General features: G+C 40.4%; 1 protein-coding gene across 22 annotated transcripts in view; it reads right to left on the bottom strand.

Moving 5' to 3' along the window:
• The window catches only part of NEK1 (NIMA related kinase 1), a 187,618-nt gene that overhangs the window by 106,920 nt on the left and 54,410 nt on the right, over positions 1-26,288 (bottom strand). For 12 of the 22 annotated variants that reach the window (XM_013982714.2, XM_021072842.1, XM_021072846.1 and 9 more), the window contains 6 exons: positions 22,066-22,217; positions 10,319-10,378; positions 10,034-10,093; positions 9,892-9,939; positions 9,618-9,695; positions 3,211-3,374 (listed from right to left, as the gene is read on the bottom strand). In XM_013982714.2, the coding sequence (XP_013838168.1) occupies positions 3,211-3,374; positions 9,618-9,695; positions 9,892-9,939; positions 10,034-10,093; positions 10,319-10,378; positions 22,066-22,217 (562 nt within the window). The remainder of the gene's footprint in view (positions 1-3,210; positions 3,375-9,617; positions 9,696-9,891; positions 9,940-10,033; positions 10,094-10,318; positions 10,379-22,065; positions 22,218-26,288) is intronic. The other 10 variants (XM_021072845.1, XM_021072852.1, XM_013982719.2 and 7 more) reach the window with 3 other exon arrangements.

Genomic DNA, 26,288 nt, shown 5'->3' with positions numbered 1-26,288 from the left:
AACCTAAGAAGAAATAAAGGCTGTATCTGACATAATCTAGTCTCTGGAACTTATACTGCATTACAGTGCTTCCTTTTAAGGTGTTTGCAGGCTCTACTTTTAATCTTGCCTGGGATCAACATGAAGAAAACTGTCTAGTTTATAGAATCTGAAAACTATATGATACTTGATGATCTTCAGTTTTCTACCAACACTTCCATTTTCCATGTCTTCAGATAAAACCAAAATTATTCAAAGAGTATACATAAAAGTTCATTCAGGATTTGGTATCATATTTAATCTTTAGAGTACCCAATATTTTAAAATATTATAACCTACTAAATCAGTAACTGTTTCACCTGTTCACCAGAAGTACCTCAAGAAACAGAGAGAGAGTTCCCTTGCGGGTTAAAAATCTGGTATTGTTGCTGTTTTGGCACAGTTTCAACCCTGGCCCAGGAAATTCTGATGCCATGGTGAGGCCAAAAAAAGAAAAAAAAAAAAAAAAAAAAAAAAAGCAGCAGCTGAGAAGTCCCTAACTGTGATCAAGGAGTTGAATGTTACACTCAGATGGAATTAGTTTTTAGTTTCAATCCCACCTCCGCCACTTACTAGCAGCCTCACTATGCACCAGTTTTAAATCTATGCAAGTCTTAATTTCTCTATCTTTATTAAAAGAATGATATCTAATTCAAAGCATTGTTGTGATGAATAAATACAACTTAGTATACAATAAGTGTTCAACAAATAGTAACAACTTCACGTATACCATATTTCTAAGTACTTATAAACCCACCAAAGTTGGCAAAAAGGAATGATAAATGATCTCACAAAGGGTTTAAAAGCCAAAAATTAAAATAGTGAAACTATATCTGGTGCTCAAAGACTGAATGAAAGTTGTGTTTCATGGAAGAAGTAATTGAGATACACAGCTACTGAAGACAATGCGAAACTCAAGTGTAGACATAATGCAGAAATGTCAAGGGTACATGGGAGTTTGAGGCAAATGGCCCAAGCTAGCCCATTACTTGTCACTCCAACTATGAAGAACCAAGAAACATTCTGGAAGATGAACAGATCAAAGAAACAGAATATAGTTTTCTCTATTTTCTTTACACTATATGCATTTATTTTAGGAGATCTGATTAAAATTAAATAAATAATTTATTTAAACAAAATAAAGCCAAAGTATATACTAGAAAGAGCAACAATACCAGAGGATAAAACCCACACATAAATCTGCTTTACCATTTAACCAAAAATATGCATATGTCTGAGTATGTATTTCTCTTTTCTCAAAAATGGTATCTAAAATTAGACTAACAATTCAAGTTACTATATATAATTCATAATTTTAATTTATATTTACCTCAATTATTCACCTCTGCTCAATATCTTTTAAAACAATTTTTTAAAAAATAATGTGGGGGGGCTACACCTGTGGCATGCAGAGCTTCCTGGGCCAGGGAGAGAATCCAAACCACATCAGTGACAATGTTGAGTCCTTAATTACTAGGCCACTGGTGAACTCTTACCTTTTAATAATCTTTTATAATTGCAGGGATCATAAAGATTTTTATCACACTCAAAAGTGTTCTCCTTGGAGTTCCCATAGTGACACAGTGGAAACGAATCTGACTAGTAACCATGAGGTTGAGGGTTCAACCCCTGGCATCGCTCAGTGGGTTAAGGATCCGGCATTGCTGTGAGCTGTGGTGTAGGTCGCAGATGCAGCTTGGATCTTGAGCTGCTGTGGCTATGTTCAGGCCAACAGCTACAGTTCCGATTCGACCCCTAGCCTGGGAACCTCCATATGCTGTGGGTGTGGCCCTAAAAAGCAAAAAAAAAAAAAAAAAAAAAAAAAAAAGTGTTCTTCCTAAAATGACAAATTAGATTTTCACAAAATGAAAATTCTCCTTGTGGCTCAGTAGTAACAAGCCCGACTAACATCCATGAGGATGCGAGTTCGAGCCCTGGCCTCACTCAGTGGGTTAAGGATCTGGTGCTGCTGTGAGCTGTTGGTGTAAGTCGAAGGTTCGGCTCAGATCCTATGTGGCTGTGGCAGTGGTGTAGGCCAGCAGCTGTAGCTCCAATCTGACCCCTAGCCTGGGAACTTTCATATGTCTCGGGTGCAGCCCTAAAAAGCAGTAATAAATAAATTAAATAAATTTTCATAAAACACTATCTATTCTTCCTTAACAGGAATGTTTTTATAGAATAGATGAGAGGGTCTAAAAAAACACATATGGATACTTTAAAAAAAAGGAGCTATGAAAGAAAAGGAAAAACCTCATGAATAGGATCATAGGTGAGCTATCAATCAAAGATGAATGTGAAGAGGAAACAACAAAGAGAAAGGTGGGTTCTAAGTGATGAGGAAGGGAAAGGAAAGAAGAAAAGCATGCTTTGGAGTTCTGCATAAAGTATAATTTCATTTTAAATATATTCTGATTTACTGAAAGAAAGTGGATAAAGTTATTATAACCATATGCTGGTTCAAAGTTATCACATGTTCCTTTAAATAGTATGTTCAGCCTATAACATATACAGGTCACCAAAATTAGGCTGAAGTGAGGAGCTACATGTTTGCCACATGTAATCAAGGGACAAATCTGTACATAAAAAATATTCTACATATCAATGGAGAAAACACCCAGAAAGTGTAGGGATTAGGCTATACATAACATAGGACAAGCTTACATGCAAGGATGAGGTTATGGATCACTGTGGTCCAACCGGTTTGCACTGGCACAACCTTCACTTTTTGCTTTTTTTTTTTTTTTTTTTTTTTTTTTTGTGCTTTTTGCTTTTTGCTTTTTAGGGCCGCATATGTGGCATATGGAGGTTCCCAGGTTAGGGATCTAATCTGAGCTACAGCTGCTGGCCTACGCCACAGCCACAGCAACGCCAAATCCAAGCCACATCTGCGACCTACACCACAGTTCATGGCAACGCTGGATCCTTAACCCACTGAGCGAGGCCAGGGGTTGAAATCGCAACCTCATGGTTCCTAGTTGGATTAGTTTCTGCTGCACCACAATGGGAACTCCCAGTCTTCAGTTTTTTACAAAGGTTTCCTAATAGCATCAGCATTAGGGGAATGGTGACACCCACATCCTGGGACATCTTGGATGCACCCTTGCTGGGCTCCTCTATCTGTAAATGTGCCCCATGACTCCCACTGCTTTCTCCAGAGCAAAGCACAAGCAACTTCTGCAGAACATGCCATACCTTTCTGGAAGCCTTTGGCCGTTTACTTCTGCTTTCCACTTAGCTTCATTATCTTCCGCTCTTTGTTGCTGCATTTGATCAAAAATAGCATGATAATGTTCATATTGTCCTCGAGAAGAAAGCAATGCTGGAGCCACAGCCCCGCCACTGCCAAAAACGGGAGCCTAGGAATTAAACAAAGAACTCTCACAGGCTTATCTCACAGAGTCTAAAAAGAAAAAAGCAAATTTCAACACCCGACTCTTCAAAAACAATTATCTAATTTAACATATTCATAAACATACAGCCTAAAGCAAAATGTTTTCCTACTATGTTATAACCATTAACAATCAAAAAGTAAGTACACTTTCTTACTAACAAAGCATAATTTAATGTAACAAAAATTAATTACATAAGTATGGGAAAATCTGGTCTCAATTAACAGGTTTTGAAATGTTTCTAGTATACATTCTACTAAGTTTAAATATGTACAGTTTATTAGTAAAGCAGAACCTGCTTCTGTAACATTCACAATTGTATCTAACAAAAACATACAGCATTTAATATGCCCTAAATCCAATCTGATAAGCAAAAGAAGATAAAAACACCATTGAAACATACTCTAGGTATAAATAAAAGAGGCATAACAACATATGTATCCCTAAGCAATTTAAAAACAAATTGGGAAACAAAGCATAAAAGCAGAAAAACATTTCATTTCCTGTGGTTAAATAAATGGCAATAAGCACATGCTTCAGTAAGTACTGAGAAAATTTACAAAACTGAAAAAAAAATCATCAGAAGTGAAAATCTCGTTAAAAAAAAAAAAAAAAAACACATCAGAGTCCCCATTGTGGTGCAGTGGAAATGAATCCAACTAGTATCCATGAAGATTCGGGTTTGATCCCTGGCCTCGTTCAGTGGCTTAAGGATCCCGCATTACCAGGAGCTGTGGTGTAGGTGGCAGACACAGCTCAAATCTGGCACTGCCATGGCTGTGGCAAAGGCCAGCAGCTGTAGTCTCTGATTCGACCCCGAGCCTGGGAACTTCCATATGCCTTGGGTGCAGACTTAAAAAGGAGGAAAAAAAAAAATCACTTGGAGTTCCCACTGTGGTGCAATGGGATCAGTAGCAGCTCTGCAGCCCCAGATGTGGATTAAATCCCAGGTCTGGCATAGTGTGTTAAAGGATCTTCTATTGCCATAGCTATGGCATAGGCCGCAACTGCAGCTCTGATCTGATCCCTGGTCCAGGAACTCCATATGCCATGGGGCGTCCAAAAAAGAAAAAAAAAAAATCACTTGAGAAAAATATTCTTTAACCCAGCCTTGAAAGCAATGTAACAAAGAAAGATTAAATGATTAAACATGGGAGTTCCCAATGGAGCTCAGTGGGTTAAGAACCCAACATAGTCTTTGTGAGGATACAGGTTTGATGGTTGGCGTTGATCAGTGGGTTAAGGATCCAGTGTTGCCAGAAACTGCTGCATAGGTCACAGATGTGGTTTGAATCCTGCATTGCTGTGGCTGTGCATAGGCCAGCAGCTGCAGCTCCGATTCGACTCCTAGCCCAGGAACTTCCATATGCCACAGGTGCAGCCATTAAAAAAAAAAAAAAAAAAAAAAAAAAAGATAAAAAATTGTAAACTAAATAAATGAATGATTAAACATGAACCATGGTATTAAGGTAAAACTTTAAGCAACACATGTACACATCCAGGAGTCAGCATGAAGAGGAATGCCGTGAGGAGGAAGGAAGCAGGGAGCACTGGGCTCGGGCATAAAACGCCCAGGACAGAAAACTGCTATCAGCCTGAGGTGCCAGTCATACAGGAAACAACAACCCAAAGCAGGAGAGAGTACCAAGACAGTTTTTAAGATGGTCAGTAAGCCAATTTTTGAAAGAATAAGAGAGAATAAGGAAGAACGAATTAGAGGGCCTGCTGCAGTGACACCAAGTCAAGAACCCTTCAAGTCCAGAAAGGCAACCAAGGAAAATGTAAAGAGGTATGGACAGAGCTATGGATTCTCTGGGAACAATGAAGGATGACAGCAAAAGCACAGGACACAACTTCAGACAAAGGAACCCAAGTGAGCAGGAAAGTCCCAGGAAACAGACATCAGAAAGGCTGAGAGTTAAGTAAGCATATAACATTACAGAAGTCAAGGTGCAAGAACTGCACTGGGAAGAGGAAATCATTAACCTCAAAGGCAAAGGCCAAGGACACTGAAAGGAAGACAAACTAGCAAGACTGAAGTGGCAGGGCAGGGAGGTGGGGGCGGGGGGGCAGACGCCAGAACGCCACCAGGAAAGGAGAGCTTTCAAGCGACAACATTCCGAGGAAGATGCCTGGCTAAGAAAAGACACAAAGGGAGCTCCCTTGTGGGGCAGTAGGTTAAGGATCCAGTGTCATCATCACAGCACATCAGGGTTGCTGCTGTGGCCTGTGGCATGGGCGCGATCCCTGGCCTGAGAATTTTCACGTGCTGTGGAAAAGACCAAAAAAAATAAAAAGAAGAAAAGATATCATAAAAATATGAGAACCGAATTAAAGACACTTCAGTGTACCCACTGAGGTACAACTTGTATTAACGTCTTGACACAACAAGTTGTATATACATTACAAGAAAGTCTGATATTTTAAAAATAAGCGCGAGACATTTATCAAGAATATTTATATTTACAGATAGCCGATTCAAGATGTTTGAACAGCAAGAGATGAAAGCTGCCAGAAGTAGGGAAGATAAATAATTAGGCACAAAACCCCATCAAGGCGATTTTCATACACATTGTCAGTATGTGCATCTCAAAGCCAGATGATCAGAATCAGAACCCTGGTAAATGTTGGTCACACCTCCTATGAGACCAGGTACTCCTTGAGTTCAGTCTGGTGCTAGAATCATCTGAAGTTTGAATGTTCTAATGTTTGTCTTTAGCAAAAACAAAATATGTACATATCTCTGAAAACACCTGTACTCAGTACAGGGCTAACAATACTGTCTTAGAATACAAAAGCAGCAGGACATTTCAGATTCCTTTACTTACTTACCAAGTATAAGGGCATCTTGATTCTCTGACAAATGGATATGCTTGTGGAACCACTGCCACAATCAAAAGCATATCTTATCACTCCACAAAGTTCCCTCATGGTCCTGTGCAGCCAATGCCCTCTCATTCCAGCAACCACTGATCTGCTCTCTGTCACAGAGATTGGATCTGCCTTTTCTTTAATTTCATATAAATGGAATCATACAATATGTACTCTTGTGGCTTCTTTCCCATGGTATGTTTCTGAGTGATCCATGCTGCTGCAGGTACTAACAGGCTATTCCTTTCCACTGCTGAGTAGTATTCCAGTATATTTTCAAACAGTTATGTCTCTTATCTATCATGGTTATCTATACAATCAATGTAGAATGATAGACAGCTTCATGATTTTTCTAAAAACACACATTCATAAGAGATACATCAAAAATGGATAAAGTGAAGTTCTTGTGTGGCTCAGCTGGTTAGGATCTGGCGTTGTCACCACAGCAGTTCAGGTCACTGCTGTGGCACAGGTTCAATCCTTGGCCCGGGAACTTCTGCATGCTGCAGGAAAAAAAAAATGGATAAAGCAAAAAAGTTCCAGATTTTACAGACACTAAATAATCAGAAAATTGGTTATTTATACTATGAATAATGTTTTATTATTTAAAGGTACATAAAAATAGTATTAATTTTGAAATATTCCCCTTAATGTTTAGTTTTTGTTTGATCTTTATTTTAGGGATCTCCTTAATTTGTCTTGCATTTTACTGAGCTTCCAGGTCCTCATAACTGTACAGAAAGGAAACAGACTAAGAAGTTAAATATTTCAAATCTCATAGCCGATAAGTACAGAAACTAACATAGAATTTGCTTTACATCATGGAAAATAAATTGTCTTATTAATCCTCAAAGACATACAAGTTCATGAAGTGAAGCAGAAATCTACTGAGCACACAGTACCTAACACTGATGAAAAACTGTTAGTTAGCAAACATTGATAAAACCAGACCTTACGATTAAATATGACTTTTAGACATCGTAGGGCAAAAAGGGTGCTTTAATGCATAGAAGATATACGCAAAAGGAGAAAAAAAATAATCAAATTCTCAGTAGTAATCATGGACAAGAAATAAAATGCTTGACAAGATTTGAGGATCTACACTTTGCTATGTTTTTACTTTCCAATCACGTAAGATATGGGATTATTTTTTGTTTGTTTTGGGGATGGTTTTTTGGCCGCACTCACAGCATGCAGAAGTCCTGGGCCAGGAATCGAACCTGCGCCACGGCAGCCACCAGAGTCATAGCAGTGGACAATGTCAGATCCTTAATCCACTGTGCTACAAGGGAACTCCTAGGGTTGGTTATTTTAGAATGGGCCACATTCTGAGTCATTCCCTGTCATTCAGAAGGTAGTAAGTTCTGCTACATATAAAGTGGGTAGTACAGTACAAAAACAGTAAGTTATAATTTTAAAAATAAAACTGTATTTCTAAAAACTGTATAAGTCTATGTTAATGCAGAATTAGAAAAAGTGACTCACACTTATGTGTAATATGAAAAATGTGTCATCACTAGACACTGAAAAACAAATTAAGAAAGCCAAGGAAGAACATATTTGTTGACTAAACTTTTATTCAAATCATAACTTTGGGGAGAAAAGAAACAAGTAAGAATGCTAATCTTTCCACTTAACAAATTTCTCCTGGGCACCTAAACACCAAGTGAACTGAGCACCAAGGAAATTCACAGTTCAAAGACCATAAGTACCAGCTAAATGGATGGCACAAATTGAGTGACGACACAGAGGAATAATGGTATATATTCATTCTCTTTCTTCTTTTTTTTTTAGGGCCACACCACGGTATATGGAAATTCTCAGGCTAGGGATCAAATTGGAGCTACAGCTGCTGACCTACACCACAGCCACAGCCACGCATGATCCAGCCTCGTCTGGGACCTACACCACAGCTCACAGCAATGTTGGATCCTTAACCCACTGAGCAAGGTCAGGGATCAAACCCATATCCTCATGGATACTAGTCAGGTTTGTAACACCCTGAGCCACAACAGCAACTCCTATATTCATTTTCCATTGCTGTGTCATAAATTAGCACAAGCTCAGCAGCTTGAGATACAGCCCTCTGTTACTAGGGGTTCTGGGTCACGCTGGCTGGGGCCCCTGCTCCGGATCTCACAGGCAGAAGTCAAGTTGTCAGCAGGGCTACAATCTTCATCTGAGGCTTACGACCCTCTTCTATGCTCACTGGCTCTAGGAAGGATCCATCTCCTTGTGGCTGTAGCGCCTAAGGTCACCACTTTCTTGCCAGTCAGCTGGGGGTCAGAGACCACACTGGGCCCCCAGAGGATACCTATTCTTCCCTGCCATGTGAATGTGTCTCTATGACCTCCTCCTCCCCTTACAGTCTGCTACCTGTGAGTCTTACAAAACAGTCACATGACCACATGACTATCCCGTCACCAGGGCCGGGTAACCACATTCACAGGTCCCCTCCTCTGGAGTGGAGGGGAAAACAACACCAGATGTGACAACTGGACTCAGGAATTTGGGGACCATCTTAGGATTCAGGCTACCTCAGACCTGTAAAGGATGCTCCATGAACCTAGAGGAAAGGCAAGATGCAGACTGGCAGAACAAAGAAAAGGAAGGGAAGAGAGGGGACCTTGCAAGCCCAGTTCCTGGTACTGCTCTAGAAATTTTTCTTTTTTTCTCTTTTCTTTTTTTTTTTTTTTTTAAAGAAATTATGGCCCTGAAAAGTTAAGTAACTTGCCCAAGATTATATAGTCTGGATCTGCCCAAGGGAAATGTCTTAATTAACATATCTAGGTAAACGGCTAGCTAGGCCATTGATTACCTAGGAAAATGGCTCCACGTGGGAGAGAGAGTGAGGGAGGTAAAGAAAAAGGTAAGTGAAAAGACAAAAGAAACCGCACCAGGGGCCTTGGCTCAGCCCGAGAGCAGACGGCACAACATGGTGGCAATGGGATGAGCTGGAGACTGGCAGGGGCCAGCTTAGCAAGGGTCTTCTGAAAACTGAATCTTCACGTCTACACGAAACTTCAGGACTTTAAGCAGAGCTGTGACAAACTGTACTTGATCTTAAAAGGATGTCTCTGGAATGAAGGGTGTACCACAGCCTTCACAGCAAACTTTTAAAGCAAGTTTAACAGTGTCACACGTTAGTTATCACTACACGTTACATACCAAATACATGGCAGGAAAATTAAGAGGTCATAATAGCTATTGAAGAATTCTAAGTAAAAAGTAAATGTTCTACCCCAACCCCCAAATAACCCAGTTGTATACACCTGAAAGGACAGAGTGACTCCAGAAAAAAAGCGCAGTCCTGTGGGTTCACTGCTGTCAAATGCCTACCTTCACTTCACCACCTGCGCCGCTGGCACTCAGCACGTTTCTCCATCCTTGTTCCCTGGCCCTATTTATTTTCTCCAACTTTTGGGAAGACAAACAAACAAAATACCACTTCAAAGATTTGATATAAAGTACATTAAATACATTCAGTAATGAAATACACTCAGTAATAAAAGGGAAGCCAGTGTATTCTTTAAAAAAAAAAAAAAAAAAAAAAAAAAAGGCATGTGTGGGGGAAGGCAATGGGGCGGCCAGGGAACATGGATCGGACTCTTACCCTTTCCTTTTCTTGCCTTTTCATCTGTTCAGCCTTCAGTAAGCTAATCTGTAACAATTTAAAAGACAAACTTCTTAGAACTCTTGAAACAATTATCATCTCCAACTTGGCAGAGGAAGAAAAGTAAAAGCAAAATAACTACCTGATCCTTTTGTTTCTTTTCTTTATCATTAAAATCCAACCTTCCCTTTCTTGCTGCTTCCTTAAATAAAAAAAGAACATCTTTATCAATAATAAAGATTACTTTTTCCGGTTTATCAGTATAATTGTCCACCAGTGGTTGACATATGCCCAGGTTAAAAAATAGAAATAAGAGGTATCTGTTTGAAAGAAATAAGGAGGAAAGGTTTGGAGGTTTTATGAGGTTTGTTTCTTCTGGTATAATTATTTTTGCAAAGCTTTAAAAAGCTGACAGATATCTTTATACCTCAAACATTTTCCTCCTTTCTTCTCTAGGATTCACTTTCTTCACTGGAATTTGATGGGCCTGGACAAAAAGTAAAACTACAAATTAGGTAAGGATTTTGAGGTACCCACTTGAAAGTAAATGCATGGAAATTTACAATAAGAAAGAAAAAGCCAATACCACCATAACTCTCTTTCAAAATATATTATCCCTAAAAAAAAAAAGAACCACCCACTCAAGAGACTGCATCAACTTACACTCCCACAAAAGAATTTATTTCCCCTCAATCTCACAAATATTGAATATGATAAACTTATATTTTTTACTTTTGGAAAGGCTAATACTTTCTAGTATATTAGATATTTACATTTCTTCTTTTATATACCAAATGTCATCTAATTTTAGAGTCGTTCAATTTTAGGAACTCTGTATATTATGAAAAATCAGGCTGTTAAAGATGTTGCAAGTATTTTCTCACGTTCTCTCTGAATTGTTGTTTAATGTATCTTTCACCACACAGAGGTTTGTAATTTAAATATATTTAAACCTGTCAATCTTTTCCTTTACAACATCTAATATAAACCGTTTTACTAAGGAAGATATTCTAGACCTCATTATATTTTTTCTGCCAGTAAGATAGTTTCACTTTTATATTCTGATTTTAAAATATTTATAGTTAAGATTTTTATTTTTAAATCTATATGGAATAAACTTTTGTTCATGGAATGAGAGAGGAATCTAACTATCTCATAAGCATTTATCGGCTGATACATCTTTTTCCCACTGGTTTGAAATGCCTCATTAATTATAGAATAAATTCACATATTATCTGGATCAGTTTCCAGAATTCTCTATTCTATTCCATTCACTCACCTCCTCTTTTCTTTTCTTTCTACTAGATACAAAGTCAAGAATATAAAAGTAAAGGACATATGCAGAGGTTATCCAAAATAAAGGAAATACTCAAGTAATTACCCCGAAGTCAAGAAACAGAACACTGCCCACACACAGAAGCCCCCACATGCCCTGCCACAGCTCTGCCTCCACCACAGGGTAGCCACCACCCTGACTTTCCTAATCACCACCTCACTTTTCCTTATTGTTCTGCCGCTTATATATGCCATCCTAAACAACGGTTTAGATTTTCCTTCTGATGTGTCTTTTTTCCTTTTAGGGCCACACCCGCAGCACATGGAGGCTCCCAGGCTAGGGGTCAAGTCGGAGCTGTAGACACTGGCCTACACCACGGCCATAGCAACGTGGGATCCAAGTCACATCTACAACCTACACCACAGCTCACGGCAACACCAGATCCTCAAACCACTGAGCAAGGCCAGGGATCGAACCCGTGTCCTCGTGGATACTAGTCGGGTTCATTAACCACTGTGCCATAACAGGATCTCCCATTTACAATATTTTTAAAACAATTTGGCATTTATTAAATCATTAAACTTTATCCGCTAACAATTTTGTTTCAAGAGTAGCTATATTTTGGCAAAAGTCAATGTTATAATTTCATATATCACTTACTGCTTCAATTTTCTAAATTTTATAAAATGACCATACAGATAAGCACTAAAATGCTAAAAGCCAATTTAGAATATTGGCAGCTGTAGCTCCAATTGAACCCCTAGTCTCGGTACTTCCATATGCCATGGGTGCAGTACTAAAAAAAAAAAAAATTCCAGAAATATGTCACTGTTAAGATACTATATACCTCACAACATATAAAAGAGAACCAGAAAGACATGAAATTTACTCTCACTAAAAAAAAAAACTCAAAAACACATATATTATGATTTATAATTTAAGCATTATTTCCCACTTATGGAATAAAACAAACTTATTTTAATGAATATATAATCTGAACACAATAAAATGATGATATGTAACACCATCAAATGAGTTGATAACTGGTAAAATGAGAATAATAATTCTCTTATAATGTGCTTTGATATTTTAATGACCATCATAAACCAAATCTACTTTACTGATGCAGTGTGTTTTAACTCAAAGGTACCTCAACATGTGGTAAACAGTATTAAATTTCACACTGTGACTAACTGAACGGTAAATTTATTCCTGGACAAAGTGACTCAAGCAGTAGGTTCCCAGAACCACCCCAACTCCTCACTGTATTCTTAAATCCTAACTTCTAACCTAATTTTGGCTAGTTAGTACAATCCAACTTTCACTTAAGTTTACTACCTAACCCCAGGAAAGACATTAGGATTAATGAGATGACAATAACAAAGGAATATTTAAAGAACAGTAGCTTTCAAGATTTTTCTAAAAGCTACCCACAGTAAGAAATATATTTTACATCCAAGCCCAGTAAAGATACACATACACACACACACACACAAGTTCCATAAAAGAGCTTTACTATGTGTAACTGAGTCTGTTACCTTCCATCCTATCAAAGTCCCTGCTCTTCACCCACTAAAATGATTTTGTCACCACTAAGAAATAGCGACCCTCGTTTTAAAATAGTCAGGAGAGAATTCTGGGGGCACTATTACTGAAGTACAAGAAAAAAAATAGTTGTAGATAATGTTCCTCATGATATTACAAACACAAAGTAAACATTTCAAACTATGTTCATGTATACAGAATTTAAACTAGTGGGGAATGTTACCCAGGAGCTTTGTACAAATACATACTCCTTCCATACAAAAGAATATTATTTAGCAATAAATAGGAATTAAGTACTGATATATGCTACAACATGGCTACACACTACAACACTGAAAACACTGCACTAACTGAAAGAAACCAGTCACAAAAGACCACATACGAATGATTTCATTTACATGAAATATCCATAACAAGCAAATCTATATAGAGACAGAAGCAGATTAGCTGTCCATGGCTCTGGATGTTGGGAAGAGAAGGGAGCGAGTGCAAATGGGAAAAGGATCTGGGAGGTAGTGAGGAAAATGTTCTAAGATTGATTGTGGGGATGACTGTGCAACTCTTGCAAATTCATTAGAAACCATTTAATTCCAAGCTTGAAGTGGATGAATTGTATGGTATGTGAGTTACAACTCAATGAAGCTATTTTTAAAGACTATATATTCCAAAGAGTTGCTAAATCTTCATTTCTGGACACAGAGCCCTACATTCTACATTTGTGACAAGTTCCACAAGTTAACTCTTATGTAGCAGGCCCAGCACTGGTTTCAACATTTGTGAACCACAACATTTAACAACTTAAAATACTAACATGAGTGATACAGAAACTCACTGTAAATTACCAGATTTAAAACAGATTACACAAGAGTATGCAAAAAGAGGATGCTGAACTGAGACACCTACACACTCCTGAGTAAATAACATGAGGGCAAAAAAATATATCCATCCTTGGCTGCTTCAGACAGCCTGACATACAGGAGACTCAAGTATCTGTGAGATAAAAATGCCCAGCTGTTCCTCTGAGATCACCCAGGTATTTTCAGAACATTATTCCTACACAGAAGAGAAAAATATGGTTAACATAAAACATACATACTGAAAGAAATGTTTTGTGTTTCTTTGCTAAAATCAGAGCCAAAATGCTGAAACATATTCACAGAGCTCCCTCTGGTGGCTTCATAACCAGTCCTTTGTTTTAATAGCTGTGATTATTACAGGAACAGAGTGAAGAAAGGTGTTTGGTGTTTTGTTTTGTTTTGTTTTGTTTTCACTTAGGACTGTACCTACGACATACGGAATTTCCCAGGCTACAGATGGAATCAGAGCTACAGCTGCCCACCTACACCACAGCCACAGCAACGCAGGATCCGTGACCTACACCACAGTTTAAGGCAAGGACGAATCTTTAACCCACTGAGCAAGGCCAAGGATATCAAATCCGCATCCTCATGGGAAATAATCGGATTTGTTTCCACTGCGCCATGACAGGAACTCCTAAACTTTTTATTTTCAAGCTTGATAGAAAGTTAAGTTTAAAATTCAAAATGTTTTATGTATGTAGAATTTTTTTTTAAAAAGCCATTATGAGGTTTTTTTTTTCTTTTTTTTTTTCCATTATGACTTTGAATCTAAAAGGTGCTTTAGATTTTTCTGGAGGAAAAATAAGTCTTTAAAAACTATAAGCCATATAAAAACCAAAAGAAAAACCTTATTTAAAAATCATATTTAAAATAATTTAGACATTCCGTTTTTTCCTTTAATTTTTTTAATTGTTAGGTTTGAAAAACTATACGCATTTGACTGTCATTTCTTTTCTATTTTTTTTTTTTTTTTTTTTTGTCTTTTGCCTTTTTTGTTGTTGTTGTCGTTGTTGTTGTTGCCATTTCTTGGGCCGCTCCTGCGGCATATGGAGGTTCCCAAGGCTAGGGGTCGAATCGGAGCTGCAGCCGCCAACCTACGCCAGAGCCACAGCAACTTGGGATCCGAGCCGCGTCTGCAACCTACACCACAGCTCACGGCAACGCCGGATCGTTAACCCACTGAGCAAGGGCAGGGATCGAACCCGCAACCTCATGGTTCCTAGTCGGATTCGTTAACCACTGCGCCACGACGGGAACTCCATCTATTTCTATTTACTTCTTAAATTTTTAACATTTTTCTCATTGTGGTAAAACACATATAAAATTTACCATTTTAAAAGAGAGTATAGAAGTTCCTTAAAAACTAAAAATAGAGTATCATATGATCCAGCAATCCCACTCCTGAGCATATATCCAGAAAAACACAAAAATTCTAACTCAAAAACATACAGGAACCTCAATGTTCATAGCAACAATATTCACAATAGCCAAGCCATGGAAACAACTCAAGTGCCCATCAACAGATGATTGGCTTAAGAAGATATGGTCCATATGTGTATGTGTGTGTGCACGTGTGTGTGGGTACTCATACCACAGAGTATTACTCACCATAAAAAAACAATGAAATAATGCCACTTCCAGCAACATGGATGGACCTACATATTATTATACCTAGTGAAGTAAATCAGACAAAGACAAATACTGCATGATATCATTTATATGTGGAATCTTTAAAAAATAACATAAATGAATGTTGGAGTTCCCGTCGTGGCTCTGTGGTTAACGCATCTGACTAGGAACCATGAGGTTGTGGGTTCAATCCCTGGCCTGGCTCAGTGGGTTAAGGATCCAGTGCTGCCGTGAGCTGTGGTATAGATCGCAGACGTGACTCGGATCCCACGTTGCTGTGGCTCTGGCGTAGGCCGGTGGCTATAGCTCTGATTAGACCCCTAGCCTGAGAACATCCATATGCTGTGGGAGCGGCTCTAGAAAAGGCAAAAAGACAAAAAAAATAAATAAATAAAAAACAGAAATAAATGAATGTCTATGTAAAACAAAAACAGACTCGGAGACACAGAAAACAAACTTATGGTTACCAAAAGGGAGAGGACAAATTAGGAGTCTGGGATTAAAAGATACAAACTATATACATAAAATAGATAAGCAATGTATGCTCCCATCATGGCGCAGTGGAAATGAATCCAACTAAGAACCATGAGGTTGTGGGTTCAATCCCTGGCCTCACTCAGTGGGTTAAGGGTCTAGGGTTGCCGTGAGCTGTGGTGCAGGTCACAGACGAGGATCGGATCTGGCATTGCTGTAGCTGTGGCGTAGGCCCGCGGCTACAGCTGTGATTGGACCCCTAGCCTGGGAACCTCTATATGCAGCGGGTGCGGCCCTCAAAAGACAAAAGACAAAAGACAAAAAAAAAAAAAAGATAAGCAACAAGGATTTGCTGTATAACATAGGGAATTATAACCAACATCTTATAATAATGGAATTATATAATGTGCCCCAAAAAACCCACCCAAATCACCTGAAACTAACATAATATCATAGATCAACTACACTTCAATTTACCATATTCTCCATTTTTTAGTGTACAATTCTGTAGCATTAAGTACATTCACACTATTGTGCAGAAAGATCTAGTTTTAAGTGGAGTGGTTTTAAATAAGCTATATAATGATTTCATGTGCTAATTATTATTTAGTTCTCACTGGTCTGGATTAGAAAATCAGGACTATTTGCCTAAATGTTTAAGGATAACAACCTTGCCTGAACTCCAAAACCCAACTATCCCCTGAATAGTACCTGCCATTGACTATTTGATAAGATGGTCTACTCTTTGGATTATTAACTAGAATCTGAAAATATCACAACATGCTGCTCTTGCATACTGAATAAATATTAATTTAAAATAAGGGAAACAATAAAAAAAAAAAAACAGCATACTATCTGATTCTATCAGCCAAGTGAAAGAATAAACACTTCACTCCAATCCCACCCAAGGGTGAGGGAACATCTGCTGTCCTTTAGTTCAGCCTCCCCAAGCGTTCCGATCTCTCCACTTCATCAGACAAACTCTCTGTCAAGAGATAAAACATCTGGAGTTCCTGTGGTGGCGGAGCGGAAACAAATCCAACTAGGAACTGTGAGGCTGCAGGTTCGATCCCTGGCTTCATTCAGTGGCTTGAGGATCTGGCATTGCCATGAGCTGTGGTGTAGGTCGCAGACTCAGCTCAGATCCTGTGTTGCTGTGGCTGGGCTGTAGGCCAGCAGGTGTAGCTCTGATTGGACCCCTTGGCCCCCTAGCCTGGGAACCTCCCTATGCCACAGGTGCAGCCCTAAAAAGCAAAAAAAAAAAGAGCGAGATAACATCTGACCTTCTATAAGTCCACCCAAGTATGTATTTGGGTTATTACAACAGAAAGTTAAAGAAATTATATTAACTTTCAGTGTCTTCAGTACAATCATGGATAATAACTTTCTAACTTAAGAAAAGTACTGTTGGCCTCAGAAAGTAAAGACACAAGCCAGTGTGCCCAAAAGAGGAGGCCATTATCATTTTTTCTCTCCCGGTGGCTTCTGTACAGCAGTTCACTGAAACTTTTTGTTATTCATTCTATAAAGAATTAACTCTTTTTAGAATGAATAAGCAATGAGGTCCTACTGTACATCACAGGGAACTATATCCAATCTCTTGGGACAAACCATGATGGAAGATAGCATGAGAAGAATGATGTGTATGTGTGTGTGTATGTATGACTGGGTCACTTTGCTGTATGGCAGAAATGGACACATTATAAATCAACTATAATTTAAGAAATTTTTAAAAAATAAATAAATAACTCTCAAATGCCTTGACAAAGTCAAAGTCAGCACTCTCTAATCCACTCTCCCTCCCCCTCAGCCAGTCAAGTGTTCCCTGAGGGCCTGCTCTGCGCACACAGTTCACACCATCAGGGAGGACATAGGCAACAAGCAAATACACAGAAACACACAGTGTTGTCAGACCGTGATGACACAGAGAAAAACAAAGCAGAAAAAGCAGAGTGGTGTGGATGGGGCAGTAGGCCAGCTGGAGGCTAGAGGTCCTACTCATAAAGTGGGGAGGGAGGGGGAAAGGAAAGAAGGAAGGGAGGACATGATTTTCTGGAGAGAGTCCTCCAGGGAAAGAGAAGAACAAATACAAGTGCACTTCTGCAGAGCAGCACTCGATGGGCAGGTGCATTTGAGCCCAAGGTCTGCTGGACAAGGCTGGATGGAGAGCAGCAAGGAGGGAGTAGAAACAAGACAGCAAAGTCTTTCTGGGAGAGGGACGAGGGAGCCCATGGAGCAGAATAGGGAGTGCCCGGCCCTCCACCATCAGGGAGCTGAGGCTGCCATGAGTGAAGCCAGAGCTGGAGCACCCTGCTGGCAGGAGGGTGATGAGGGGCCATGTTCTGGGGTCAGCTGGGACCCAGCCCTGCCACCCAGGTGCCAGCAAATGCTGCCATGGCAGAACAGGATCCAGGCTGGAGACAGACTGGGTCCACAGAGGGTCAAAGGGCAAGGCTGTCCATGGAGGAGGCCCCCAAGGACAGAGTTCTCATCCAGAAGTCAGGGTCACGAGGAGGAACCAGCCAAGGTGAGGAGAAATGCAGCCCAGCAGGAGGGGCCCGTAGGGTGCAATCCTATGGGCTCCCCCAAGTCCATAGGGCCAGAAGTGAGGCAGAGCAAGGAAATGACCCAGCCCTGTGCAGCCTTTGCACCCCAAGGGTCCTGGCCAGGAGCCGTGTCCTCACAGCATGACAGGGCAAGCCCTGGGCCATCAGGCTCAGGGGCAGCGAGGGACTAGAGACAGACTTCAAGAAGCTCTGCTGAGAGCAGGAGCATTCAAAGGGAAGAGGCTAGATAGACGGGGGGAATAAGAAGACAGGAAGGAGTCTTCTTAAGAAGACTGAAGAAACAACATATTTATTGGGTGAGAGGAATGATCCAGAAGAGAGGAAAAACACAGCAGCGTAGAGAGCATGAAGCCCTTGCTTAGGCAAAATAATAACAGATGGTACAGGAAAGGCAGGGTGGGCTCCAGAGCCAAACAGGAACAGGGCTTCCAAGTGATGGGCAGCAAGGCAGGGTGTTTATAAACAGACAGGACTGAGTGGCAGCAGTGGTGCAGTGAGCCTCTATTTTCTCAGGGAAAGAGAAAGAAGTAAGGTCATTACCCTGAGGGGAAGTGCAAGGAGAAGGTGAAAACATCCAGAAAGTGAAGGAGTAACTGGACTGCAGAAACATAACAGGGTGGCGACAGTGCCCACCGGATGCTCTTGGTATAAATTCAATGTGAGACCAGTGAGAAGAGCTGCATGTTTTCTCCAACCACTTTCCACTGGGGCAAGACAGAGGAGGTTCTGGAAACTATTACAATGAGAAAACATGAAATTTAAGCCAGAAAAGGAAAATAAAAACCAAGAGGAGAAGGACAATGGAATAAACTAGTTAAGATCTAAAGATCCAAATAGAACCAAAAAGTTCTGGAGGCAGAGTCCTCAAGGAATGGGCTGGAGAGACAGGAAACAGCAGTCAGAGAGTGGGTGCTTTTACCTGAGACTAGGGAATAGCTGCCATTCCTGATGACAGATGTGATGGGTGGCTACAGGTAAGAGTTCTAGCGTAAGGCAAGAGACAACATCAAGAAAACAAAAGGCTAGTGGGAGGGCTGTCTTCTTAGATACGGAAAACACAAAAATCAGGACAGCGCTGGGAAGCTCCAAGGATGCAAACACAAGGCGCAGCAGCAGATACAGTCCAGTGGCAACAGCGTCAAAACTGGGTGGGGTAACTGTTGTTGTTTTTTTTTTTTTTAATCCCACCTTGATTAAAATGTATTTGTCTAAAGGGATCTAATATTTGCTTTTTAAAAGCTGTCCTCTATTTAGGGGAACAGAATGAAGCAAATAACTGAATTTTATGTAAAAATAAAATTTAGACCTGTGGATCGGGATTATTTTCAAAATTTAGCTATCAATATGGTAACAAAAACCAGTGGCTTTTCTCTTAATACATAAATGAATAAGATGCAAATTAAAAACATAAAAAAAATGGGTGGGGTGGCATGGGAAATAGGGGCAGTCACAAGGACAGTGAGGAACATGTCTCCACCATTCTACCTCTGGACTGGGCAGGACTGAGTGACCAAAAAGGAAAGAGGCCCTGGGAGAGCTTCGGGACTGTGTGCTCAGGGACACTCAGGCTTCAGAGCAGAGATGGTGCAGACCATCATTAAAGTTTAGAAGGCGAGAGACCTTGCTGACGATGTGCTGTGAAGGGCTCTGCAGGAGGCCGGGGTCAGAGCGGGCTATGACCAGAGCCTCATGCAGCTGAGAGACCAGGCAATGAGGAAAAGCTGGAGTCCTAAGCCCCTGTGGTGACTGGAGAAAAGAGGAGTAAGGGACATGATGGACCTGGTCTAGGTAGGCCAGAATAAATGTTATATCAAAACAAACGAGCCAAAAACCCAGAAAAACAAGCCAGTGTGCCAGCTGTCACACTGCCCCTCAGCTAGAATCCAGCCTTCTCTGCCCTGCTTATGGCCCTGAACCTGGGCAGTGCAACCCCATGCTTGGTGGCAGCCCCTGAGCTTTCTCAGCAGACGATGCTTGAGGGACACTGCAGATGGAAAAGGCTTCTGTCTTGTCATTGCAGATGTGGGCACACAGTGACACCACTCCTGTGGGTGTGGTGCCCTTGCCGGCCTCCCTGTTAGTCTCAGCAGTGATCCCAAGGCCAGCCCCCACCCTCTCCCCAGTCTAGTGCCCCAGCCACATCCCAGTCAGCACCCAGCAGTCCCAATATGCCCACTGCTCCCAGGAAGGTCCCAGGGAGTCTGATCCACTCCAGACCGGAGAGTCCCATATCTACTGGCCTTCCTGTGTGGGGCCCCCATCCCAGCCCAGAAGCATGGCCACTCCCCACATCTATCTGCTCTTCCTATATTCTTCAGAGTTCTCTTTACTCCAAAAAGTCAATTCCCTAAAAACAGGTAATAATTAATCACACTAAACTTTCCCTTATCAAATTACTGTGTTTTTGGAGTTTCTACTGTGGTACAACTGAATCAGTGGCATCTTGGGAGCACTGGGAAGCAGGTTTGATCCCTAGCCCTGCACAGTGGCTTGGGGATCGGGCGTTGCCGCAGCTGTGGCTTGGGTCACAGCTGCGGCTCGGATCTGATCCCTGATCTGGGAATTCCATATGCCCTGGGGTGGCTTAAAAAAAAAAAAAAAAATCCTGTTTTCTGTCTCCTGGCTTACACAGCTTATTTGAAGACTGATTCATGGGGATCTTTCTGAACTTTATGAGAGATTCTAAGCAAAGAGATAGATCACCCCTACTATGAGGTTTGTCTTATAGTACTATGCACACCCATGAATCTGAACGTGTGTGTGCACACGCGTGTGTGCACACATCATGCAAAACCAAATGGGTTCCATGCACAAGAGTACACAGCTGCTGACATGAAGAAAAATTTACAGTTATTGCAACTAGTACTGTGTGTTCTTGGGCACACCTTCATGCTGCAGGCTGTGACTTCCATCTGGAGTGAGAAAGACTGCAAGATCATGTTCCTTCAGCTCTATGTTTCTGATTTATTTATCTGATCATGAATTTTTTTTTTTTTTTAATTTTTTGGTCGCTCCAAAGCATATAGCATTCCCAGACCAGGGATCAGATCAGAGCCAGAGTTATAACCTACACTGCAGCACACCGGACCGTTAAACCACTGTAGGGGGCCAGGGATCAAACCTGCAACCCAGGTTCCAGAAACACCACCAATCATATTGCACCACAGCTGGAACTCCTGATTATAAATTCTCAAATACAAAATTTCCCCAGATTTTTCTCATGTTTATCACAGATATTTACTTATTTTATTCCCAGAACTAAATGGCTCTGCTTATGTTGTTCAAAAGTGATTTCATTTAAAATGTTACTTTCTGGAGTTCCCGTCATGGCTCAGTGGTTAACGAATCCAACTAGGAACCATGAGGTTGCAGGTTTGATCCCTGGCCTGGCTCAGTGGGTTATGGATCCGGTGTTGCCGTGAGCTGTGGTGTAGGTTGCAGACGCGGCTCAGATCCCGCGTTGCTGTGGCTCTGGCGTAGGCCGGCGGCTACAGCTCCGATTTGGCCCCTAGCCTGGGAACCTCCATATGCCGAGGGAGCGGCCCTAAAAAGACCAAAAAAAAAAAAAATTTTTTTTTAAATTAATTAATTAAATGTTACTTTTTTTTTACTGCACCAACTTACGTTAACATATCTACTTAATTTTTCTTTATGACTTCTGAAGGGCCCATAAGTTTCAGAAGACTGGTAAAGCAGAGAACAAACAGCAATAACTAAATAAAAACAATCCTATGAATATCAGGATTAACTGAACTGAGCTGCAATAAAATAAGGTCAAACTGAACATATTATTAATACACAGTTTGTAACATGATCATCATACCTGTTTATGTTTTTGAAGTGATTTCTTTTCATGTAATTTTTTATCTCCATATTTCTTATAAGCTAAAGGTACTCCATATTTGGCAGCAGGCTTTGTAATTTTTGGAGCAGATATAACAAAAGCCAAACTTTGTCCTGAAGGTGGTCTTTTAGCTACATGAAAAAAATAACAAAGAATAGTTTTCAGAGTTCTTAAATTAAATCTTTAATTTCAAAATTCTTCAAGATAGCACTTTTTTATGTTCACAATCATTGACATGAATCATTAATCTGAGACTTTTCATTAAACATCTTACTCACTGCTTACCACACGTCAGTAGTCATTATGACTATTTTACACAAAAGCCACATTTTGAAAGAGGCAAAGAGCTATACTCCTCTAAGATGCTAAAATTTGTCATATTAAAAAAAGCACATCCCTAAAACTGATATGTGGATGATGACAGCACATATCTGTTAATAACACTGCAGACTTTAAATGGGTAAGCTGAATGGTATGTGGATTATATCTCAACAAAGCTGTTAAAAATAAATTTTAAGGGAGTTCCCATTGTGGCTCAGTGGCTTATGAACCTGACTAGTATCCATAAAGATGCAGATTTGATTCCTGGTCTCACTCCAGTGGGTTAAGGATCCCATGTTGCTGTGGCTGTGGCGTAGGCCAGCAGCTGCAGCTCCAATTCAACCTCTACCTGGGAACTTTCACATGCCACAGGTCCAGGCATGAAAAGCAAAAAAATAACTGAATAAATAAATAAATTTTAAAAAGAACGTTCAATGTCTTAAAAATTACTCTCAAAAATCAGAACATAAACTTCAAGAGCAGCTGTTAGACATTAATTCCATCACTATGAGCTCTTTTAATACTTGCTTCATAGATGGTCTGAGTAACGCTTATACCTATAGCCCTACTGGAGAACAAGTACTTTAAAGGAGTTGCTATAGCCAAAGGTTCCACAAATGAGTACGTCTATACACTACTAGTAGGAGTATAAACTGTCAAACTTCTAGAGAGCAATCTACATCAAGAACAATATTTATGAACTGATTTTAAAGAAATTATCAGAGAAAAAAAATGTATGCACAAGGATAAACCTGCAGCATCATGTATTAAACTTTTAGTGAAACCTAGACAAAGCTCAGTCTTAGAACAATGATAAATTCAAGAAAAGCAGACCTAAGTAATGAAAAAGAAAGTCTACACTTCACATCCCTCAAAGATACTAAGGTCTCATCTGCATGAAGCCTTCCTGAAGCCCCCTCCCTCCGACCCCTCCCTCTGGTTTGCCCTTGCCCAGCTTGCTCTCAGTCTTAGGAGTGCAGTGTCATGTGCTAGAACCACTGGATCAGTCTCCATGAACAAGCACGCTTCCTCTTTAGGAAAGGAACTGAGAAAAAAATTTACCTGGGCGTGCACAAGTTTATAGTACAATTAAACTCAGCTCTTCAAAGAATATTTAGTTTTACCAGAAAATGATTAACATATAATATTGTGAGTTAAAATAAGCAAGCCTTGTTTATAACACAACCCCAATTTTCCATCATTATGCATCTATTATCACAGAAAAAAAATATATACTTTATATAACTGTGTATTAGGGTTAGGGTAATTTTTGTTTTCTTTCTCTTTTACTAAGTTGTATGAATAGTATCTGTTCATGCAGATATGAACAGCCATTAGATTGGCAGTTTAGAGATCCACAACTAACATGTGTGGAAGGTATGACATAACAGTGTGTTATGGTAAGTTTTTTCTAAACATCTACTCCAACTGTAGTGGGATAGGAACTAAGAAATGAGAGAAAAAAAATTTTCCTTTTCAGAATTCAACTGTGAGCTGCAAATATACAAAGTCTGCATGCTGTAACAGGCCACAGGTATGAACGTAACCACAGAATTACAGTGTGAGTCAGAAAAAGGACAAGAAAGCTCAAAGCATGACCAGAAGGGTCCCACAAAGCCAGGTGAGCAGTCCCTGTCCTGGCAGCAGGAAGCTCCCTTCAGAGTCAGAGCCCACAGGTACTAATGGACCTCCTCCACGCAACTCCTCCCACAACAAAACAGCTTCCTGATTTCCAGAGGGCTCCCAGGAAAGCTCAGGCACCCCCAACTTGGGCAACAAGAGGCCTGGATGGAGATGGGACTCCTCCTTAGGCAAGACTGCCAGGAGAAATGGCTGACTGCCACAGTCATCTCCAGAACTGGGTTTAAGCAGCTGATGTCCCAGCATCAGCACCTGCAGTCCCTGCCACAGAGCCGATAAGCCCCAGAGTCTTTAGCAGGAGCTAAGAGCCAGCCTTCACGCTGCCACACCCATCCAGCTCATGTGGCCTCAGTTTCACATGGGGTTTATTTATTTATTTGGCCATGCCCGCAGCATACAGAAGTTCCTGGGCCAGGGACTGAACCTGTGCCATAGCAGTGACAAGACCAGATGTTTAACTTGCTGGGCCACTAGGGAACCCCAGGGTTTACTTTTATTAATGCATTCACACTCAAAATGGAGCAAGCATGCAAAGCAAGATGCTTGAAAAAATAATACAATCTTCAAATTTTAAATAACTTCCACTGGTTTTAGAAATCCATTCTGAAATCATTCCAAGCAGAAAAAAACATAATTTCCCTCTCATAGAGAAACATACATAAACACAGAACACATACACAGTCCTACAAATATTCTACTGCTGCTGGCCATATTTAAAAACAAACTCCTGGAGTTCCCGTCGTGGCGCAGTGGTTAACGAATCCGACTAGGAACCATGAGGTCGCGGGTTCGGTCCCTGCCCTTGCTCAGTGGGTTAACGATCCGGCGTTGCCGTGAGCTGTGGTGTAGGTTGCAGACGCGGCTCGGATCCCAAGTTGCTGTGGCTCTGGCGTAGGCTGGTGGCTACAGCTCCAATTCGACCCCTAGCCTGGGAACCTCCATATGCCGCGGAAGCGGCAGAAGAGATAGCAACAACAACAACAACAGCAACAACAACAACAAAAAAAAGACAAAAAAAAAAAAAAAACAAACTCCTGGGAGTTTGGGGTTGGTAGATGCAAACTATTACATTTAGAATGGATAAGAAATGAGGTCCTACTGTACAGCACAGGGAACTATATCCAGACTTTTGGGATAAACCATGGTGGAAGACAATATGAGAGAAAGAATGTATGTATGTGTATGACTGGGTCACTTTGCTATATAGCAGAAACTGGCACAACACTGTTAATCACTTATACTTTTAAAAAACTAATATACAAAAAAAGAGTAATACACAAAAAAGAAAATCTACCCTAGAGTTCTCTTGAGGCTCACAGGGTTAAGAATCCAGCAGTCAATTCTGTGGCACGGGTTTGCTTACTTGCCTGGGAACTCCCACATGCCAAGCCATGGCCAAAAAAAAGGGAAATCTATCCTTGATAAGGTGCTTGGCTTCACTCTGATTTACTTTTAAAATATTTTAGAACATTAAGTATTTACCAAAGAAAATTATTTTACATAAATATTAAGTATTTCCCAAAGAAAGTTTTTTCACATAGAGATTTAGACTAAGAGTATTTTATAACATTTATAATAATGTTCACAGAGTATCAGCTGAATATCTGAATAAGACAGAAGATTTCAAAATAGAATTCATTTAAATAATGATTAAATTAGGCAGACAATAAGTGAAAAGTTTGTTATTAATTCATCAGAAAATATTGTATATTGCCATATACCATAAAAAAATTAAAGACTGAGCCAGTCATGGCTCAGCGATTAGTGAACCTGACTATTGTCCATGAGGACACAGGTTCAATCCCTCATCTCAGTCAGTGGGTTAAGGATCCGGCATTACTGTGAGCTGTGGTGTAGGTCCCAGATGCAGCTCAGATTCCAAGTTGCTGTGGTGCAGGCCAGCAGCTACAGCACCGATTCGACCCATAGCCTGGGAACCTCCACATGCTGCAGGTGAGGGCCTAAGATGACAAAAAATTAAAAAAAAAAAAAAATTAAAGATTGGGAGTTCCACTGTGGCTCAATGGTAATAAACCCGACTAGTATTCATGAAGAATGGTTTCAGCCCCTGGCCTCATTCAATGGATTAAGGATCCAGAGTTGCCATGAGCTGTGGTGTAGGCTGCAGACAGGCTCAGATCCCGTGCTACTGTGGCTATGGTGTAGGCTGGTAGCATGGTGCAGCTCTGATTCGACTCCTAGCCTGGGAACTTCCATATGCTCTAGGTACAGCCCTAAAA

This window comes from Sus scrofa, chromosome 14 (genome assembly GCF_000003025.6).
Source record: "Sus scrofa isolate TJ Tabasco breed Duroc chromosome 14, Sscrofa11.1, whole genome shotgun sequence".
NCBI classification, from domain to species: domain Eukaryota; kingdom Metazoa; phylum Chordata; class Mammalia; order Artiodactyla; family Suidae; genus Sus; species Sus scrofa.
This window is presented reverse-complemented; position numbering and strand designations above follow the sequence as displayed.